We start from the raw sequence: 17384 nt of genomic DNA, 5'->3' as shown, positions 1-17384 counted from the left end.
TGTCATTTGTACTATAGTAGACACATTCAGAACTTTCCACCTGACCCAAATTTCTTGTTTACCTTGGCAAGGCGGCTCATCTGATCTTCTGAGAGAGTACTGCTTGTTCTGCCAGGAGTTTTTGTGGGTTCTGATCCATCTGCTTCTACATTAGGCCAGACTTTCAAGTCGTGCATCCCTTGGCGAAACATGCTAGGCGAAAAGATAGTGTTCAGGGTAGAAGTAAATTAATGCAGTTCATTATAGGACGTTTAGGTTCCTAAAACAGAGAGAATTCCACAGAGCAAAATGCATGTCTGTCTTGCCAAGCCTGAAACCTCCAGTGGGTTGTAAAGCTATTAACTAAGCAACTAAAATCCATGTTAACACTGTTTTTTTACATGCCATTCTTTTCCCCTCTACACAGAACTATTACAGAAATCCTACAAGTAGAGTAGAAATAGAAAGTTCCGTAATGGACCACACTCACATTTCATCATTTCAGTGGAGATCTGAGAAATAATAGAGACCAAATTCCTATCAAATAAAAGAATGTCACATTTATAATAACTGAAACCAAATTTAAATGAATACATAACTCTCTACTTTAAGTGACAATTCAGCACAGTAGAAGGTGAAGTCAAAATGCTGGGATCTGAATCCCAGCAGTGCCATCAACTATTACCTACATGACCTTGGGTATATTACCCAACCTCTATGTCTCAGTTTTCTCATCTATAAAATAAGATTATAAAGAGTACCTGTATCTCAGAGTTGTTAGAAAAATTAAATAGATCGGTAGAAGTAAGAAGTACTTAGAACCGTGCCTGCCACACAGGAAGTATTCAATAAATGTTAGCTATTATCAGCCTTTCACTAGGTATCATGATTTCTCTCCTATCTTCTTTTACACAAGAGATAGGTCTAAAACAGAATACAAATGCAGATTCGTATAAGAAAAAAAATCCCATGTCTATGAATCAAGAGATTTAACATACAGCCAAAATTCAATCTGAGGATGGTGAGATCCTGCTTTATAGTGAAAAACTATATATATGATTATTGATGGCCAAATTTCCTTCAAAAGCTACCAAGAAGATCTAGAGTAAAGGTTGAGCAAAGTCATAAAGGAGATTTAGACAACTGTTTTTTAAATATGCTACTATTAAGTGTCTGAGTGTTTTTTCAGGGAAGGATTAGAGATGTCCTTCTGTTAGTGTGTTCTCTTTTTTCTTAAGTGTTGTTGTTGTTGTTGTTTTTTAAACAAGACCTTTCAAACAATATAAAGTCTATCAAAGAGCATCCTCCCAAAGCTCAAAGAGCAAGCTGATGACTGCAATGGAAAAAAATAAGACTGGAAGTGAGTAGGCAAGTCCAAAGCATTTTGCACACTCTCACATTTAATAATTTTTTTTAAAATACAGTACATTATGGGGTGCCTGGGTGGCTTCAGTCAGTTAAGCGTTGGACTGTGGCTCAGGTCATGATCTCACGGTTCATGAGTTCAAGCCTCAAGTCAGGCTCTGTGCTGACAGCTCAGAACCTGGAGCCTGCTTCAGATTCTGTGTCTCCCTCTCTCTCTGCCCCTCCCCCACTCATGCTCTGCCTCTCAAAAATTAATAAACGTTAAAAAAAATTTTAATAAAGTACATTACATATATTGATACAGCATTTTTCCATCTTTAAAAACATTATACTTAACTATAAAAGGCTTACATAAAATTTTTAAGCCATTTATTATCATGTTCTGACTAATGGAAAATTTCTTCACAGATTTTTCCCAGATAATAAAGAGGATTTTCACTGATTCTGTAATGTATATAAGCAATGATGCCATGAACAATGAGAATGGAATGATAAACGACAGCTACAAGCTCATGAGCACAGTAAGACTAAGGTATAACCATACTTGTTACAAGGTCTTTAAGGCTGGCAATAAACAGGTGGCACCCAGCAGCCATGCAAAAGCTTACCTTAGAGGCCCCCCAAAAATGCACTGATTAGTTGTAAAGAATAAAAATTCTCAAGATTTATCTACCATATTAAAGATCAAAAAGTTATATTACAAAAAAAGCACATATGCCAGCCTTTTATAAAGTTCACTTTCTTTCAAATCAGGTATAGATTCAATATCAAGCAGACCTGCTTAGTCTCTAAGAAACTGGGTACAGTGAAGCAATAATGCCACTTTAAATGAATATCCTTACATGTACCTTGAGAAACAGCAGAAGGCCTGCCTTCCTTCTCTCTACCTCTGTATCCCCCAGTGAATACTGTGACTGGCTGAATGTAACTAAATCAAAAATAAGTACATTTGGCAGGAAGTCAGTTTACTAAATGATTTAGGTGCCTTGGGATGAATCTGGAGAGAAGATTTAAGGATACGGGACGTGGAGGGAAGGGGTGACGCCAAGTGACTCAAATGATCAAGTGAACATATTACTTTCTTTTGACACTAATGGAACCTTTGCAGAGAGTTACACAGCCTCCAGGTGGCAAGCCAAAAGATGCTCAGAGCATCATGTCCACTTGGGAAATTAAGCCAAACAGGCAAGACAAAAGACACAGCATAGCAGGATCTCCTTCGGACTCCAGCAGAGGCCCCAGCAACAGCTGCTGCTGACGTTCCAGCTCCCAGTGCCAAGCCACTATCGCAGCCACTGCCCTGACTTTCAAATTCACATGTGGAAAAACATCTGCACGAGAAATCTGCAGCCTGCTTATGGTTCTCTGCCAATTCAATCTAATGATCAATCCGTTTTTTAGCTACTTAGAAATCTCACCAGCTAAACTTTCAAAATGAGGACAATTAGTCATTCTGGCTGTATCTTAAGAGATGAGTCTTTCAATTATTAATTATACTATTCTCCAAGAAGCACTGCTTCACACAGACTCAAGTAAACAAAACAGACATTAGCAAATACCAAGAGTTGACAGTCACAAGGTTCCCAATATTATAAGACAACTATCTCATGCTTTGAAGACCACTTCTTAAAAACTAAGTCCAGGGGCGCCTGGGTGGCGCAGTCGGTTAAGCGTCCGACTTCAGCCAGGTCACGATCTCGCGGTCCGTGAGTTCGAGCCCCGCGTCGGGCTCTGGGCTGATGGCTCAGAGCCTGGAGCCTGTTTCCGATTCTATGTCTCCCTCTCTCTCTGCCCCTCCCCCGTTCATGCTCTGTCTCTCTCTGTCCCAAAAATAAATAAACGTTGAAAAAAAAAAATTAAAAAAAAAAAAAAAAAAAAACTAAGTCCATACCAGCCCTACTTAGGGGAAAAGGTGAGGAGCAACTGGGGTTATGTAATGGTTCAAGAAACATCTGAAGAAACTACAGTCTAAAGCAGTTTCCTTAAATCACAAAAACCGTGGTGGCACGTGACATGATTTTTAACGGTAGGAAGGAAAAAAAAAAAAAAAAACAACTGCAGCAGCTTCCTGCTGAGGCCACCCAAAAGATGGATGCCACTCTCTCTGCCGAAATGTCAGCAGCAGCATGCAGAGAAGCAGCTGTGACCCCGCAGTACTAGCGGAGGTGTGTACCCTGCCACAACACCTGAACATCCTGAGCAGTCACACACAAAGCTGCACACAGTCTAGTACCGTGCCAGGAGACGCCTGGGCTTACATGCAGCACAACCCAGTTCATCTCAAGGAAAGGCCCCAAGACACACAGAGAAAAAGGACTTATTTCAATTTCATAAAGTTTCTTATGCTTCCTTTTTCTGAGGTGAAGGTCAGGATAAATGTCAACCTAGAGGGAACAGGAGGAGATGATCCACCTTTTCTTCATTCCTTCCCCACTGTTCAAAGTATCAGAGCAACCTCTATTGAAATCTGATGTTATCATTTGGCTAACTGACATACAACCACATAGGAGCTATGTGTTTTGTTTTTGTTTTTGTTTTAAAAGTGAGCCAATTCAGATAATCAAGTACAGAGATACTCAGTACAGAGATAAGGCAGGAATTCGGAAAGTAATAAGTCAACCAGTCCTATTTGAGAAACCCTGCTCTAAGTGAGGGAGTTGCACAGAGTCAGTACCAATCTCCAACACGTTTTATTTTCACCTGACACCTCATGTGTTCAGGACATGGATGGGCAGCATGACCTAATGTCCAGTTAAGAGTTATGAAAAAACAGAGGACTCTCCAAGATTCAAAGTCTTAATTTACTTAATATCAGGAAAACGAATTGAAGTTGAACTCCCACCTATTGCTACCACTACCTTCATGGAAATATTTGGGGTTTAATTACTTCGTAAAGTACAACAAATACTACTGACTCATGTTTCAGGCACATTTCCATCATGGTTTGGATGAGAGGTAAAGGAATGCTTCCTTTACTGGGGTTCATACAGAAATACAAATCAAGCGGGCAACAGGATGAAAGAAACTTTGAAAACAACTGCTGGTGTAAGTTCTACAAGTCGACTATTATAAAAAGGTTAATGCAGCGTTTCCCAAGATGTTGATCCGTAGGCCACAGCATCACTCGGGATCCTGCTTACTAAAAATGCCGAATCTTGGGCCCCATGACACCCTCACTAAATTAGTGAGAACACAGGAAGATGACTGTCTAGTGAGCTTACCAGATGCTTCTTATTCATAGGTTGACTACTACTGACTTCATGTACTTTTCAAAAACTTGCCAAAAGTCAAGTAAAACTGGGTCACAAATGTTAATTTGAGAAAGAAAGAGTTTGTTTGGCTTTAGGCAGTTCATTTTACTGCACTTCTGTGGAAATTTCAGTTGTCTCATACTTACTGTCTAGTCCAATTGTCTCCTGAAACTATATCCTAAGGTCATCTAAATGCAGAGGTGTGCTTTTATGACAAAACCTCCAGCTGATTTTCCAAAAGGGAAACCACTTATAAAGAGGTCAAGAGGAAAAACCAAGAGGTGTATCTGTTGTTTCTCAAGAACATTTAACCACTAACTACACAGCAAGAGTAATAAACTGTTGTGCACTTTTTTACTGTGTGGCAAACCCCACCCTAGTAGAGAACAGCAAAAAGGAACAGACACTCTGGAAAAGGAACAATACTGACTTAGTGACATGTCCATTCTAATGTAACATGCTATTTTAACCAAATTATATGTAATGTGTCAGACTATGTCTAAATTTGTTCTTTCATGAATTTCAGTAATAAATATCTCTTTAATAATTACATCAAACAAAAATACTTTCACATTATTAAGCAACCAAAGTATTCTAAATGAAATTACATCTAGATTTTGTTCATGAGTTGAAGGCTTTCTAACACACCCTATCCCTGGATGGCAAAATTCAATATTACAAAGGTGTCAATTTTCTCCTTTAATTAACATATCTAATTCAATACAATTTCCTAACAAAATAACAGTGAGCTTTTTTTATTTGAAGAAATAATAAAAAGTTTATCTAACAAACAGAATATCCAGAGAAATTATAAAAAGGCAAATAAGGAAAATGCTCCCCATCTAATATTAAAACATTTTATAATAGTATTCAAGACTAACAGAATAGTTCAGAAATAATGTTGAAGCTAATATTTACTGAACACTTATTAAGTTAATTATGTGTCTTCAGTAATTTATCATCATAAACTACTCTATAAGATAAATATTGTTATATCATTTTAGAGATGAGGAAACTGAGGCAGCAGGATATTAAATAACTTGCCCAAGGGTACAAAGATAATAAACAAATGAGCCAGGATTTGAACCCAGATAATCTGGTTCTCCATGCTGCATCCCTAACCACCACCGTATGATATACTACACTGTTTCTCTTAGACTTCAATATGTGATGAACTGAATATATAAGGGTATCATTTCAAAACATTTGGAAACAAAGGCCAATTTAATAAATAGTGTTAAGACAAATAAGTAGCCATTTGTCAGTCTTCTGGTTTTTTTTAAGTTGATTCTCAATACATCACCCCTTTCAGAAAGTGATTTTAGATGAATCAAAGACTTAAATAAGAATAAAAATCATAAGAGGAAATCTCTTTTAAAATTAGAAAAGGACTTTCTAAAACAATTCACAGCCCATAAAAATAAAAGCTGATCAACATGATAATTTAAGGTCCATGAACAGCAAGCAAACAAATAAATATATACTAATTCAAAAAAAGTCGAACAGGAAACACAGTATTTGTAACATGTAACATGCAAATGGCTAATTTCATTAATCTACAAATAACACCTATACATTAGTAAGAAAACTGACAACTCAAAAAGAAAGCAGAATTTTATGGCATGTGAATTATATTTCACTTTTTGAAAAAATAGGTGGACATCAAAAAGCAATTCACAGAAACATACACAAACAGTAAACGAACATATCAAAATATGACCATCTTCATTTAAATTTAATGATGTGCAAGTTAATTCAGGCAATAACATTATCTGACTTTAAAATCAACACAAATTAATAAGTCTGATAATACCTAGGTTAAGTTCTCTACCTATTTTGCACTGAAAAGAAGTAGGGTTTCAGAGATTCCAGTTCGGGGATGAGAAACTGCCCAATTAGCCTGAAATAGTGTGTCAACCAGACAGCAAAGAAGGTACAAATGACTACTGGAGTACTGTCACAGAACCAGGGAGGGGATAAGCTTGAAGGAACTATTACTGACCAAAAATGGGAGTGTTTGAACACTGTGAAGACTAAAGACAGAAATTAATTAAAACATTTCAAAAATGTTTAAGACTAAAAGTTAATGACAAAACTTAAAAACAAAAAGGAAAAAAAAAAAAAACTCCATCATCAAATAGACAAGTTATCAGAACACCAACTCATTCTTAAAATTGGTAAAGGAGAAAAAAGTGAACATTCATCCGCCTTTCCTATATAAACAGTGTACCGAGATAACTCAATACCTGATGAAAGACCACGTTCTTTAGAGGAAAACCCCAATTAATAAACACAGAAAAGAATAATAGAATATCACCAATTCTCTAAAGATAGTGATCCTTCTGTTCCAGGAGAAAAAAGGAGAAAAAATACCTTTCAGGATTATGCTTTTGTTGTTGTTGTTGTTGTTATTGTTTTACAACAAACTTCTATTATCTATAAATGTTTAAAAACTGAGTTGACACCTTTTCAATGATATAGTCACAGTGATATAATCACTGTCATTATTAGCAATGCTTTTTAACTCTGCTTATTGCCCTGTCACTACTTTGAGAAAGCAAAAAAAAATGCTTTAACAATGCAATTACAGTATACACCAAAGAGCCTCTTTTTCTAGCAAGATTCGAATTTCTAATGACTATTTTCAAATAGAAATCATATTACCAATCACTAATTGTATAGTAACTGAAGTTGTGTTTCTTAATTAATCTACCTGCATATCCCATAGGAAATTTGTGTCAAATTCAGTCTCAAGAATAAAGGAATCATGTATACCAAATATGTTTTTGCTTCATAGGACACAGAGCACCAGAGTGGGTATAAACTATTAAAGCTCTCCCAAAAAGAAAAGCTCTCCCAACATTCCTAAAAGATCAGAAGAAAAGAATGCTTACCCATATTTTCCAAAGAGCGAAACCGTTGTTCCTCCCACAGGCACTGCCTTCCCTGGTCCATACACATCCCATATAGTGAGGGCCACTTGGGCATTCCTGGGCAGGTCTGGGTATTTTACAGGCAGTTTTAGCCATTCATTCCAGCTATAGAAATAAAGTCAACATAAACATAAAGCTAAGGAAATAAAGTGTGTGTGTGTGTGTGTGTGTGTGTGTGTGTGTGTGTGTGTGTAAACTTCCTTTTAAATTAACAAACCATACTTTTGTATGATTTGTCCAGAGAAAATGTTCCAAAAGATTAGGTTGGTACTACAAAAAATGTGACACTTACCTCGATTCTGATGGAGGCAACTTCAATTTTAAATATAGAACACATAAAAAAAAAATAATGAAAAGCCAAGCTCATGAAAATTTACACTGGTATTCTTTAATCAAGAAATTCACATAATATCACTAAGACACAGGAAAGTGATAATGGCTAATAAAAATCTGGTAAAACACAAGCATGTTAGATCCAAACTTGTTTTGAACGTAAGTATGATTATCTATAAGCATTTTCCAGAACACAGTTTTTACATTATAAAGAGAAAAAAAAGAATTATTCAAAATGCTGCTGAGGATAGTATGGTCCCATATTATACAAGAGTACCTAAACAAAGGAGAAAAAAACAACCAAAACCCTAAAGAGGTCAAAGTAGACTATCTACTACCACCCTAACATGAAGAAGTTACCAGACTGCTCTGGACAAACATATGACAATTTTTTACATATTTTTCTGTTCCTCAAGTTATTTCATCAATACTGATAATGCAAAGCTATCAGGTGTCACATTTTTAAAGCATACCTGTATATATGATTTCACTAAAGAATGCTCATGCTTAATAATTTAGTAATGATAACACAGCTCTTTTTTTTTATTTCTATTTATCCCTGCAAATTTTCTTCTGCATTCAAACTTCATACTGAATCTATTTGACAATTTCAACTCCCTTAAACAACAGATGGCTTTTAAAATCCCAAAAGAAAATTATGCAAACAATACACAAACTAATACCCAGAAGACACACAGAACTGTTTCTCTCTGTTTACTCAGAATTATTCTGTTTACTCAAAATTATTATCAAAGGGGCATATCCCAGTCTAGGTCAAATACATCGGCATCAGTAAGAAATTGAACAGAATTTTCAAAAACTTAAAGGATAAATCATTTATGCCCACCATATAAATTCAAGGACCTACAGGAAAATTAGACATGACTACCAATTTAAAGGAGAATCAAAAGTTATTAAATCCTTTTCTTCTATGAAGAACTTAAAAAAAATAAATCATCTCTCAAAAAAGCCTTTCTCAAAAAAGCCATTCTTCACTAGATAAACTTCAGGAACTAAATGAATTTATTTAATTACTGTACACAAGGTGGGTCTGACTGAAAGGGTAAATACTAAGCAGTATCATCTTGTGCCAAGGGAAAAAAAAAAAACACAAAAATTAACTAATACAGGCTAAAGACAGAAAAATCAACAACAATATCCAAAATGAACTATGGAAATTCTCACTTCTATATTCTGTCCTTTGACTAAAAAACAGTATCTATGACCAAACAATCATCTGCCTCAAACTTGTCATCTAAAAACACACCCCCACACCTTTTTAAAATCAAATTAACTATACTGTAACCTGTTTTATATACTGGACTGCTGCAGAAGAGTTCTTGTGAAGAAAATCAATCTGCAGATATATGATTTCAAAACTCTAGATTTTCCAGAAATTATGGAAAGATCTGATCAGATATCAAGAAGATATAAATTCTGAACCCCATTTTGTTCTCTCCCTCTCAGCACATCAGGCCTTCCACACGCCCCAACCCTCACTGAGCTAGAGACTAAATCTAGTTGGCAACTTTCAAAACATTTCAATATTCTGAAGCCTGATTCTGCATGGCTGGATTCTCACCACCCCACATACGACTGTACTAACCTTCTTGTCTGACCAGTGCACTCCTAAATCCTACTTTTGTCATTTCTTAATTATATTAGATTATCAGTCTGTTTCTCTCTCTAAAGTCATGTTATATCCTTTATGGGACAGGAGAGAATATAAATTAAAAAAAAAAAAGATTTAAACCACTTGCCTACAGAATAATACTTACATATAAAACATGGAAATCTGCAATATTCCACACAAATGACAACTCTATTTAAATGTAACTAAAGTACAAGATTCCCCACTATGGACAGGATAGAATAGGAGAAGACAGAATAGACTTGGGTAAATTTTGGATGAATCCTTACTATTTGAACTCTCACAACTATCAGAATCTCAAAAATCAGATTCAGATCATTAGGAATCTCAACTATCCAAAAATACGGTCTAAACTAAGGAAATGCAAAATTTTCCTTTTACAGTATAATTTATTTTTCCTAAGTTTACACTATTTCTTTTTTAAGTGTAAAGAAGGTGACTGTGAAAAGTTTGCCCTCAAGCATTTTAGGAGGGCAATTTTTGGTTTGATAAACTGTAAAAAATTCACCTCTTAAATACCAAAGAGCAGGGTGTACAAAATCTACAAATGTCTTCCCCCTGAGCCAAAAGAATATATTTAAAAGAAACAAATAAACCAAACAAAAAGCCTATCCTCATATTAACCCAACATGAGGTATTTTCTCACCCTATCTCCTACACAGATGTGTTGAACCTTTCAATTAAAAGAAGCCACTTTAATTATTCTGCAGTACTTACTTGTGTAGTAAGCACTTACTTGTGTAGTCACAATTTTAAAAATATAAAAAAAATTCAAACTTCGGGACAGCGAATATGGCAGTCTTTATATCTTTCAACAATACATAACACATAACAAATGAAAAAAGGAGTTGGCAAATGGGAAGAGAAAAGATTTGAATCTCCCTGTAACTGGGAATATGCTTTTTCTCTAATTTTCTTTATTGCCAAGGCATGAAGCAAAACCACTATACAATTTCCCTCACCAAGAAAAGTGGAACTCACCATAAATGTTGATGGTCTAAACCTAATTTGTAGTTTTGAAGTCTTTTTTGAAGTTATAAGCCACCTCAAAAAATCTAATAAAAGCTTTGAGCTCTGTCCTTGTAAAAATGCACAAGATACAAAATTCTGCATACAATTTCAGGTTTTTGCACACTTCCTGATTCCAGTTTAAAAACCTGATATAATTAAGGAATCCTGGTCCATTGCTTTAGATGTAATTATGTATTATAATTATGTACTGCAGTTTTGTTTAACAAAAGAAATACACAAAGGGATGCCTGGGTGGCTCAGTCAGTTAAGCATCGGACTCTTGATTTCAGTTCAGGTCATGATCTCAGTGAGATCGAGCCCTGAGTCGGGGTCCACGTTAGGCGTGGAGCCTGCTCAAGATTCTCCATCTCCCTCTGTCCTTCCCCCTGCATGTACATATTCTCTCTCAAAAAAAAAAACAAAAACAAAAACAAAAAACAAATACACAGAAACACAGTTAGAATGATAAAATATTTGGAATATGCTTTAAAATAACTGGATATAGATGAAACACGATTGGCTTTGATTTAGTAATTATCAAAGCCAGGTGATAGAGTCTTGGAAGTTCATTGTATTATTCTCTCTACATTTGCAGGTTTGAAATTTTCCAAAATAACATGTATATACATATATATATACTTGAGTGTGTTTGTGTTTATAGCTATCCACAAAAGGACTACTAAAGAAATTACACTATTAAAATAGTTGGTTTCAACGAAGCCAGATCACTAGAGCTCAGACTTCTGCTCTCTGAAAAAACCCTTCTCAACCTACTAGACCACACTTGGTAAACACAGGGCTGTACCCTCAACCTGGTAGTCCATTTGGTCACACCTTTTTTTTCATTAACACTGTGGGCATAAGCTTTTTCCTTAAGAGGCACATAACCTGTGAATCCTGCAGAGAGCCTACCAGGGTGCTGAATAACCCTCATGGGTAGAGCAACAAAACTGCACCACATAATCTATCAAATAAGAGGAGACAAGAGTTTGATTTCAGGACCCACAACAGTGTTCTGGAAAAACAGGAACTTCATGTTCACTAGATTTACCTTGCAACCCAACAATGGTCTGCTAATGTACCATGCTCAATAAACCATGAACTTTTTTTTAAGTTAGCTTCATATTTAAAATAATAATAAAAATCTGATCCGAACAGATGACAACAGATCTCTCTCTCTGAAAATCTGAGCTACAAACATCAGGTTGGACAACATTTCAGACAATCCAGAAGTGTTCACGTGTTCAGGGAGTAGAGTGGTAGAAAATTTAAAGATGTTACACATGTATTTTTGGTTTGGCTCATTTTGTGAATCAGTAAAGTACTTATAAAAATACACCAATATATTGAATACAAACACAAATTCACTTCTACCTAAATTGCGCTTACAATATTACTATATATAATATTTTATTCCATCTGAGGAGGCTACTGCTTTAAACTATTAGGTCAATGCTTATAGGTATTAGGTACAAAATTTTTTTTTTAATTTCCTCTTTAATCCCTACCAAATCATTTTTGCCACATTTATAAAGAAATAGAAGAATAGTCTGGAACCCACCATATGCAAGACAACAACTTACTTCCATCTTGTACTAAATGCTTTGTAGGATGTTCTCACTGGCAAGGCCAGAGGCTTCCCTTCTGCAAAAACTTGACAAGTAACATAAAGATCTGAGCATGTCTCCTGGTACAGCCCTGAAAACTTCAACATTGGGTCTTCTAGAACAGCTTTATAACTCTTTTGTTCTCTCTTCCCTTCCAAACTTCCTCTGAAAGTATAAGAATAATAATGTTTATAGACATTTTTAAACATATACACAACATACACCAAAAAAGTTTATGTTTGTATCATGGTAATCTTACCTCAACATTTTCCTGTATATAAAATTGAAGCCACTTTTACATCTTATAAAGGGCTCTTAAAATCCCAACATACCTAAAATCATTCTAATCTTCATCAACATATTTCTCTATTTTACGCTTTTACTTAATTTTATATTCTGTCATCATCTCTTGATCTACCTTCTAGACATCACCAGCTTTCCAGGCCTTAGTTTCACTTAATTTCAAGCTGAGAACTTGTTCATGTATTCATTCAACAAACATTCACTGTGCTGGGCACAGACGTCCAAAAATGAAAGATGAGATAAATAATAAATAAAGTCTTTGCTTCCACTTACTTGTAACTGTATATTCTTTTATTACTCTTTTAATTTTTGTTACTATGTATTATTATTTATATATGTTTATATATATATTATTATATATATTATCATTATATATATAATGTAACTTATAATATTATCTGATCACATTAAATTAAAAAACACAGTGAGAAATCATAAAAGAGGGACGCCTGGGTGGCTCAGTCAGTTAAGCGTCCAACTTCAGCTCAGGTCATGACCTCACGGTCTGTGAGTTAGAGCCTCAAGTCAGGTTCTATGCCAACGATTCAGAGCCTGGAGCCTGCTTCAGATTTTGTGTCTCCCTCTCTCTCCACCCCTTCCCTGCTTGCATTCTCTCTCTCTCAAAATATAAAATAAATCTATTTTATTTTAAAATAAAATAAAAACAGGGCGCCTCGGTGGCTCAGACGGTTGAGCATCCAACTTCAACTCAGGTCATGATCTCGCGGTTCATGAGTTTGAGCCCCACGTCGGGCTCTGTGTTAACAGTGTGGAGCCTGGAGCCTGCCTCAGATTCTGTATCTCCCTCTATCTGTCCCTCCGCCGCTCATGCTCTGTCTCTCGCATTGTCTCAAAAATAAATAAACGTTAAAAAAAATTTTTTTAATAAAAACAAAAAAATTTTTTTAAAAAGAAGTCATAAAAGATACGTACAGACATTAAAAAAGAGGTGGGAATATTGCTTGGACAAGATTATGTCAAATATTGTGCCTGGCATTTTATAAACTCTATTACTTTTCACTCTTTTCTCATTTTATAAATAATGAAGCAGAGACTCAGAGATCAAGCTTATTGTTCACAAAGTAACAGAGCTGAGAATAGAAACAAGGGCAGAAGAGGCCAAAGCCAGCCAATGTCCTTCAAAGACATTTGAAGAAAGATAACTCAAAGAGTCTCTGGAACACCTAACCTTGCTTGGGAGCAAGAGCTCAGCATCCCAGACAGATGTCTGAAATGAGCCTGAACAATATATGGCGATGAGAACCAAAAGGTAAGGAGTCATCCCAGAAGAACAGATAACCATATATAGAGGCAAAGAGGCAAGATGGTAGGTTTAGGGAACTACAAGTTGTTTGGTATAGCTAAAGCATAAAGCTCATGTGGCAAAGAAGCTAGAGATGAGAATGAAAAGTAGGTATAAAATGAAGCTAGGTAGATACCATATTCAGCACAGTGCCTGACACAAAGTGAACATTCAAAAATCTGTTAAATGAATGATCTGAAGTGACAGTAATGCAATCAGATTTATACTTTTGGCAGCAGTATAAGAACATAATGGAGAGGAGAGACTGAAGTGTGGATCAAGGCTATGAAGCTGGTAGATTCAAGACAATTTGTGAATGATTAAACACAGAAGGTAAGAGAGGGGTGTGTGCAGAACTCCAAAGTTTTCTGCCTTAACCAACCTGCTGAATGATGCCAACAATCATGAAAATAATAGAGACAACATGGGAAGATTAGAGTTAGAGGGGTAGGCTAATGATGTGCCAGTTTCAGACAGCTGCTTTTAAAGTGCTTTGGCATAGGGGCGCCTGGGTGGCGCAGTCGGTTAAGCGTCCGACTTCAGCCAGGTCACGATCTCGCGGTCTGTGAGTTCGAGCCCTGCATCAGGCTCTGGGCTGATGGCTCAGAGCCTGGAGCCTGTTTCGGATTCTGTGTCTCCCTCTCTCTCTGCCCCTCCCCCGTTCATGCTCTGTCTCTCTCTGTCCCAAAAATAAATAAACGTTGAAAAAAAAAAAAATTAAAAAAAAAAAAAAATAAAGTGCTTTGGCACATCCAAAGTGACTATGTCTCTCAGGCAGTTTGATTTCCAATTACAGCGCTAAGAAAAGAGACATCAAAGTGTAACTTGTTATTAAAACTGTAGCAATTAAACTAAAGAACAAACTGAACAAACTGAACTGGAGAAACAAACTGAAGGGGAGAACAAGCTGAATTATTCACTATTCTCTGATTATATGATTCTAAGTTGCTACTTCCTGTGCCCCAATAAACAAAAATGGCAGTCAAAGAAGCTGAAAGACAGTTAGTACTGAATTTTGTCAAACTTCTAACTTATGCTTTATTGTTGCCTCAAAATACCAAGTGTGTAACTGTTAATAACAGGTCAGGGGTTTTTTTGTGTTTGTTTTTGTTTTGTTTTGTTTCACTTTTCTTCTTTCCTTCTAATATTCAAAAGTTTCAAAAAATTCATTCATATGTCCAAGAAATACTGAGAGGTAGGAGACTGAAGGAAAGCCCTTTACCAAATAATAACGATGCAGTCCTGTATAAACAACTAGTGCCACATGCTGTAGAAATTTCCTGAAATGGGTGTGTAGATGATTTTACAAAAGTATAGTTTGGTTGCTGAATTATTATTTTTACTACCACCACAAGATGGATAGTAAAAGATCTGTCAGAGTCTGAAATAAGTAACTTCTGAAAATAAAAGGAAACAGTCCTTCAAAGGTGCATCTGACAGCTGAGAAAACGTACTCACCGCCTGTATGCAGCCCTTTGCCAGAGGCACATTAGACGAATACTGACTAAACATATTATGAATGATGATATGATTCATAATTTATGATAGCTTTCACATATGAAAATACTTCTATAAGACTGCCCTAAAATGGACATAATTTCTAACTCAGTCCCACCAGTTCCCAGTCTCCGTTCCAGTAATCTCATCTCAAGCTGTCATGCCCTTGGCCTTTATTTCAACTGTGATGCCCCAAGATTTTCCTGCAAGGCTCTTTTCTCATATCTTCTGGTCCCTTTGCAACTGCCACCGTCACCTCCGAATGACTCCCAACTTCCCTGGCTAAATAATGCCACACGGTCCAAAGATTCAATCTAAGCCTCTATCACCTCCTGTGCTTCTAGTACTGTATCCATGTGCTCATCTTATTCTCAACTACCAGGTCGTTGCCTGTGTCTACCTCCCCATAATTTCTTTAGTCTCCCTTCCACCTGCCAGCCCCGTTCTAAAGACCTTCCAACTATTACCAGCCAGAGGACGACTTAACTGAGACTTGATTCCTTCATCTGTAAAATGTAAAAACCCTCAAAAGGTTGCTGTCAACAGCAAGATGCTTCAAACAAAGTAAAACATCGTGGGACTTTAGAGCAGCCTCCTACCGCTACCCTTCTCCCAGAGACCTAGTCTTCAATCTTTCTTTGACATCGCCCCTCTCCACGCTCCCGTTCTCCTCCGCTTCCCTGGCTGCAACCCTCCCTGCCGCCCCAGGCAGGCCTTTAGGCTAATAACCATCTTCTCCCCCCCAACCCACAGGCCCCTGCCTCAGCGTCCCCAAGCCCCAGCAATCCCAGTCACTGTCCCGATTCCCTTACATCTTAAGCTGCACGTTGATGTCCAGGTCGCAACTGTATATGTAGTGAAACTTCTCCGCTTCTCCCATGGCACTCGCGGCAAAGGCAGCACCAACCTCTAGAAACAAGGCGCTGGAAAGACACCGGGACCGAGCAAGCTAAGCCCCACAACACAGGCGCTTCCGGTTCCGCCTCTCACGCCCGCTGCTACCAATCCCTGTCCGGAGCGCGACCCGACGCAGCGGAACTCCCCGCCCAACTTTTCCTTCTGCGCAAGTGCAAAAGTAGCTCACCATATTGCTTAAGGGTAAGTGGGACTCCGGAAACAACCTATCTGGTTACATTCCAGGCTTCCTGTGTTTTTCCTGTTTGAAGAACTTTTTTCCCCCGTAAGAAAAGAAGCTGGCTTTTGCGCTTGAGCTCCATCTAAAATCAAAACAAAATTCGATTCAAAAAGAATTGTAATAGTCTTCGCTCGCTGTAGGCTAAACAAGGAGCAATTACAAGAATTAGAATTTTGGCAAGTTCAATTTCCAATGGCGTTTCCAAAAATTGTGAATTTAATCCCTAATTTCCTATCTCAAACAAAGATTTTCTCTTTGTGCTATATTTCCTCTGTGTGCTCTTTTTTGTGGAGAAAGGACCAAACAAAGAACAAAGAAACCTGGGTTCCAGTTTGGCACTACCGATATTTATGTTACTTTGGGCAAATCACTTGGTACTTGCTTGCAATGGTAATTTTCACACTCAATTTGGATTTCAAGACAACCCTAGTTAGAACGTGGAAACATCCAGTAACAATCTAGAACTAAGTTTCCTGAACCCTATGAACTCCTACAATGCATATTTTTTATAATATTTAGTATTACTTAAACTTGTAATTTTTATTTTCAACTAGATTCAAAACTCCTGGAAGACAAGAATAGTGTGCATTTACTTCAGTATCTGCCCCCACTAATGCTCAATACACTGTCGAGTTTAATAATTCCTATTTATTATTATCGGCTATAATAAATAAAAGTTTCCATTTTGTAAATGTTTATTTTTAGGTGCCATATTGCAATAGGAACATGGGTAGACTTTGTATAAATTACAGTAATTAGGGGAAAAATAGGTTTCACGGAAGAGTTAGAAGGAGTGTAGCTGTTAAGCTAGAAGAGCAAAACATGGCTTATACACTGTTTTGGTCAAAGTAAGTTCTCAAAAACATTTGTGAAAGCAAGGCTAAGGAAAAAAAAAAATGATAGTTTTTTCCTGTAACTTAAAGTTCCCAAAAAAGAGAAGAGAATTGAGTTGTTCTTAAGTGTAACTACTACCAATGGTTGGAACTTACAGGAAATGTAATATCAGGAAGCAATAA

The 17384-nt window shown here is 36.7% G+C and overlaps 1 protein-coding gene across 1 annotated transcript in view; it reads right to left on the bottom strand.

Moving 5' to 3' along the window:
• PIK3C3 (phosphatidylinositol 3-kinase catalytic subunit type 3) overlaps positions 1-16207 on the bottom strand; it is a 152139-nt gene extending 135932 nt beyond the window's left edge. The window contains exons 1-4 of the mRNA XM_025931079.2: positions 16046-16207; positions 12107-12295; positions 7490-7633; positions 63-192 (exon numbers count right to left, since the gene is read on the bottom strand). Of these exons, the coding sequence (XP_025786864.1) occupies positions 63-192; positions 7490-7633; positions 12107-12295; positions 16046-16113 (531 nt within the window). The 5' untranslated portion in view covers positions 16114-16207. The remainder of the gene's footprint in view (positions 1-62; positions 193-7489; positions 7634-12106; positions 12296-16045) is intronic.
• Positions 16208-17384: the final 1177 nt, after the last annotated feature.

Source organism: Puma concolor, chromosome D3 (genome assembly GCF_028749965.1).
Source record: "Puma concolor isolate L17-30 chromosome D3, mPumCon1.1.hap2, whole genome shotgun sequence".
In the NCBI taxonomy this organism is placed as follows: Eukaryota; Metazoa; Chordata; class Mammalia; order Carnivora; family Felidae; genus Puma; species Puma concolor.
Note: the sequence above shows the minus strand (reverse complement) of the source record. Positions and strands in the feature narration are given on the sequence as shown.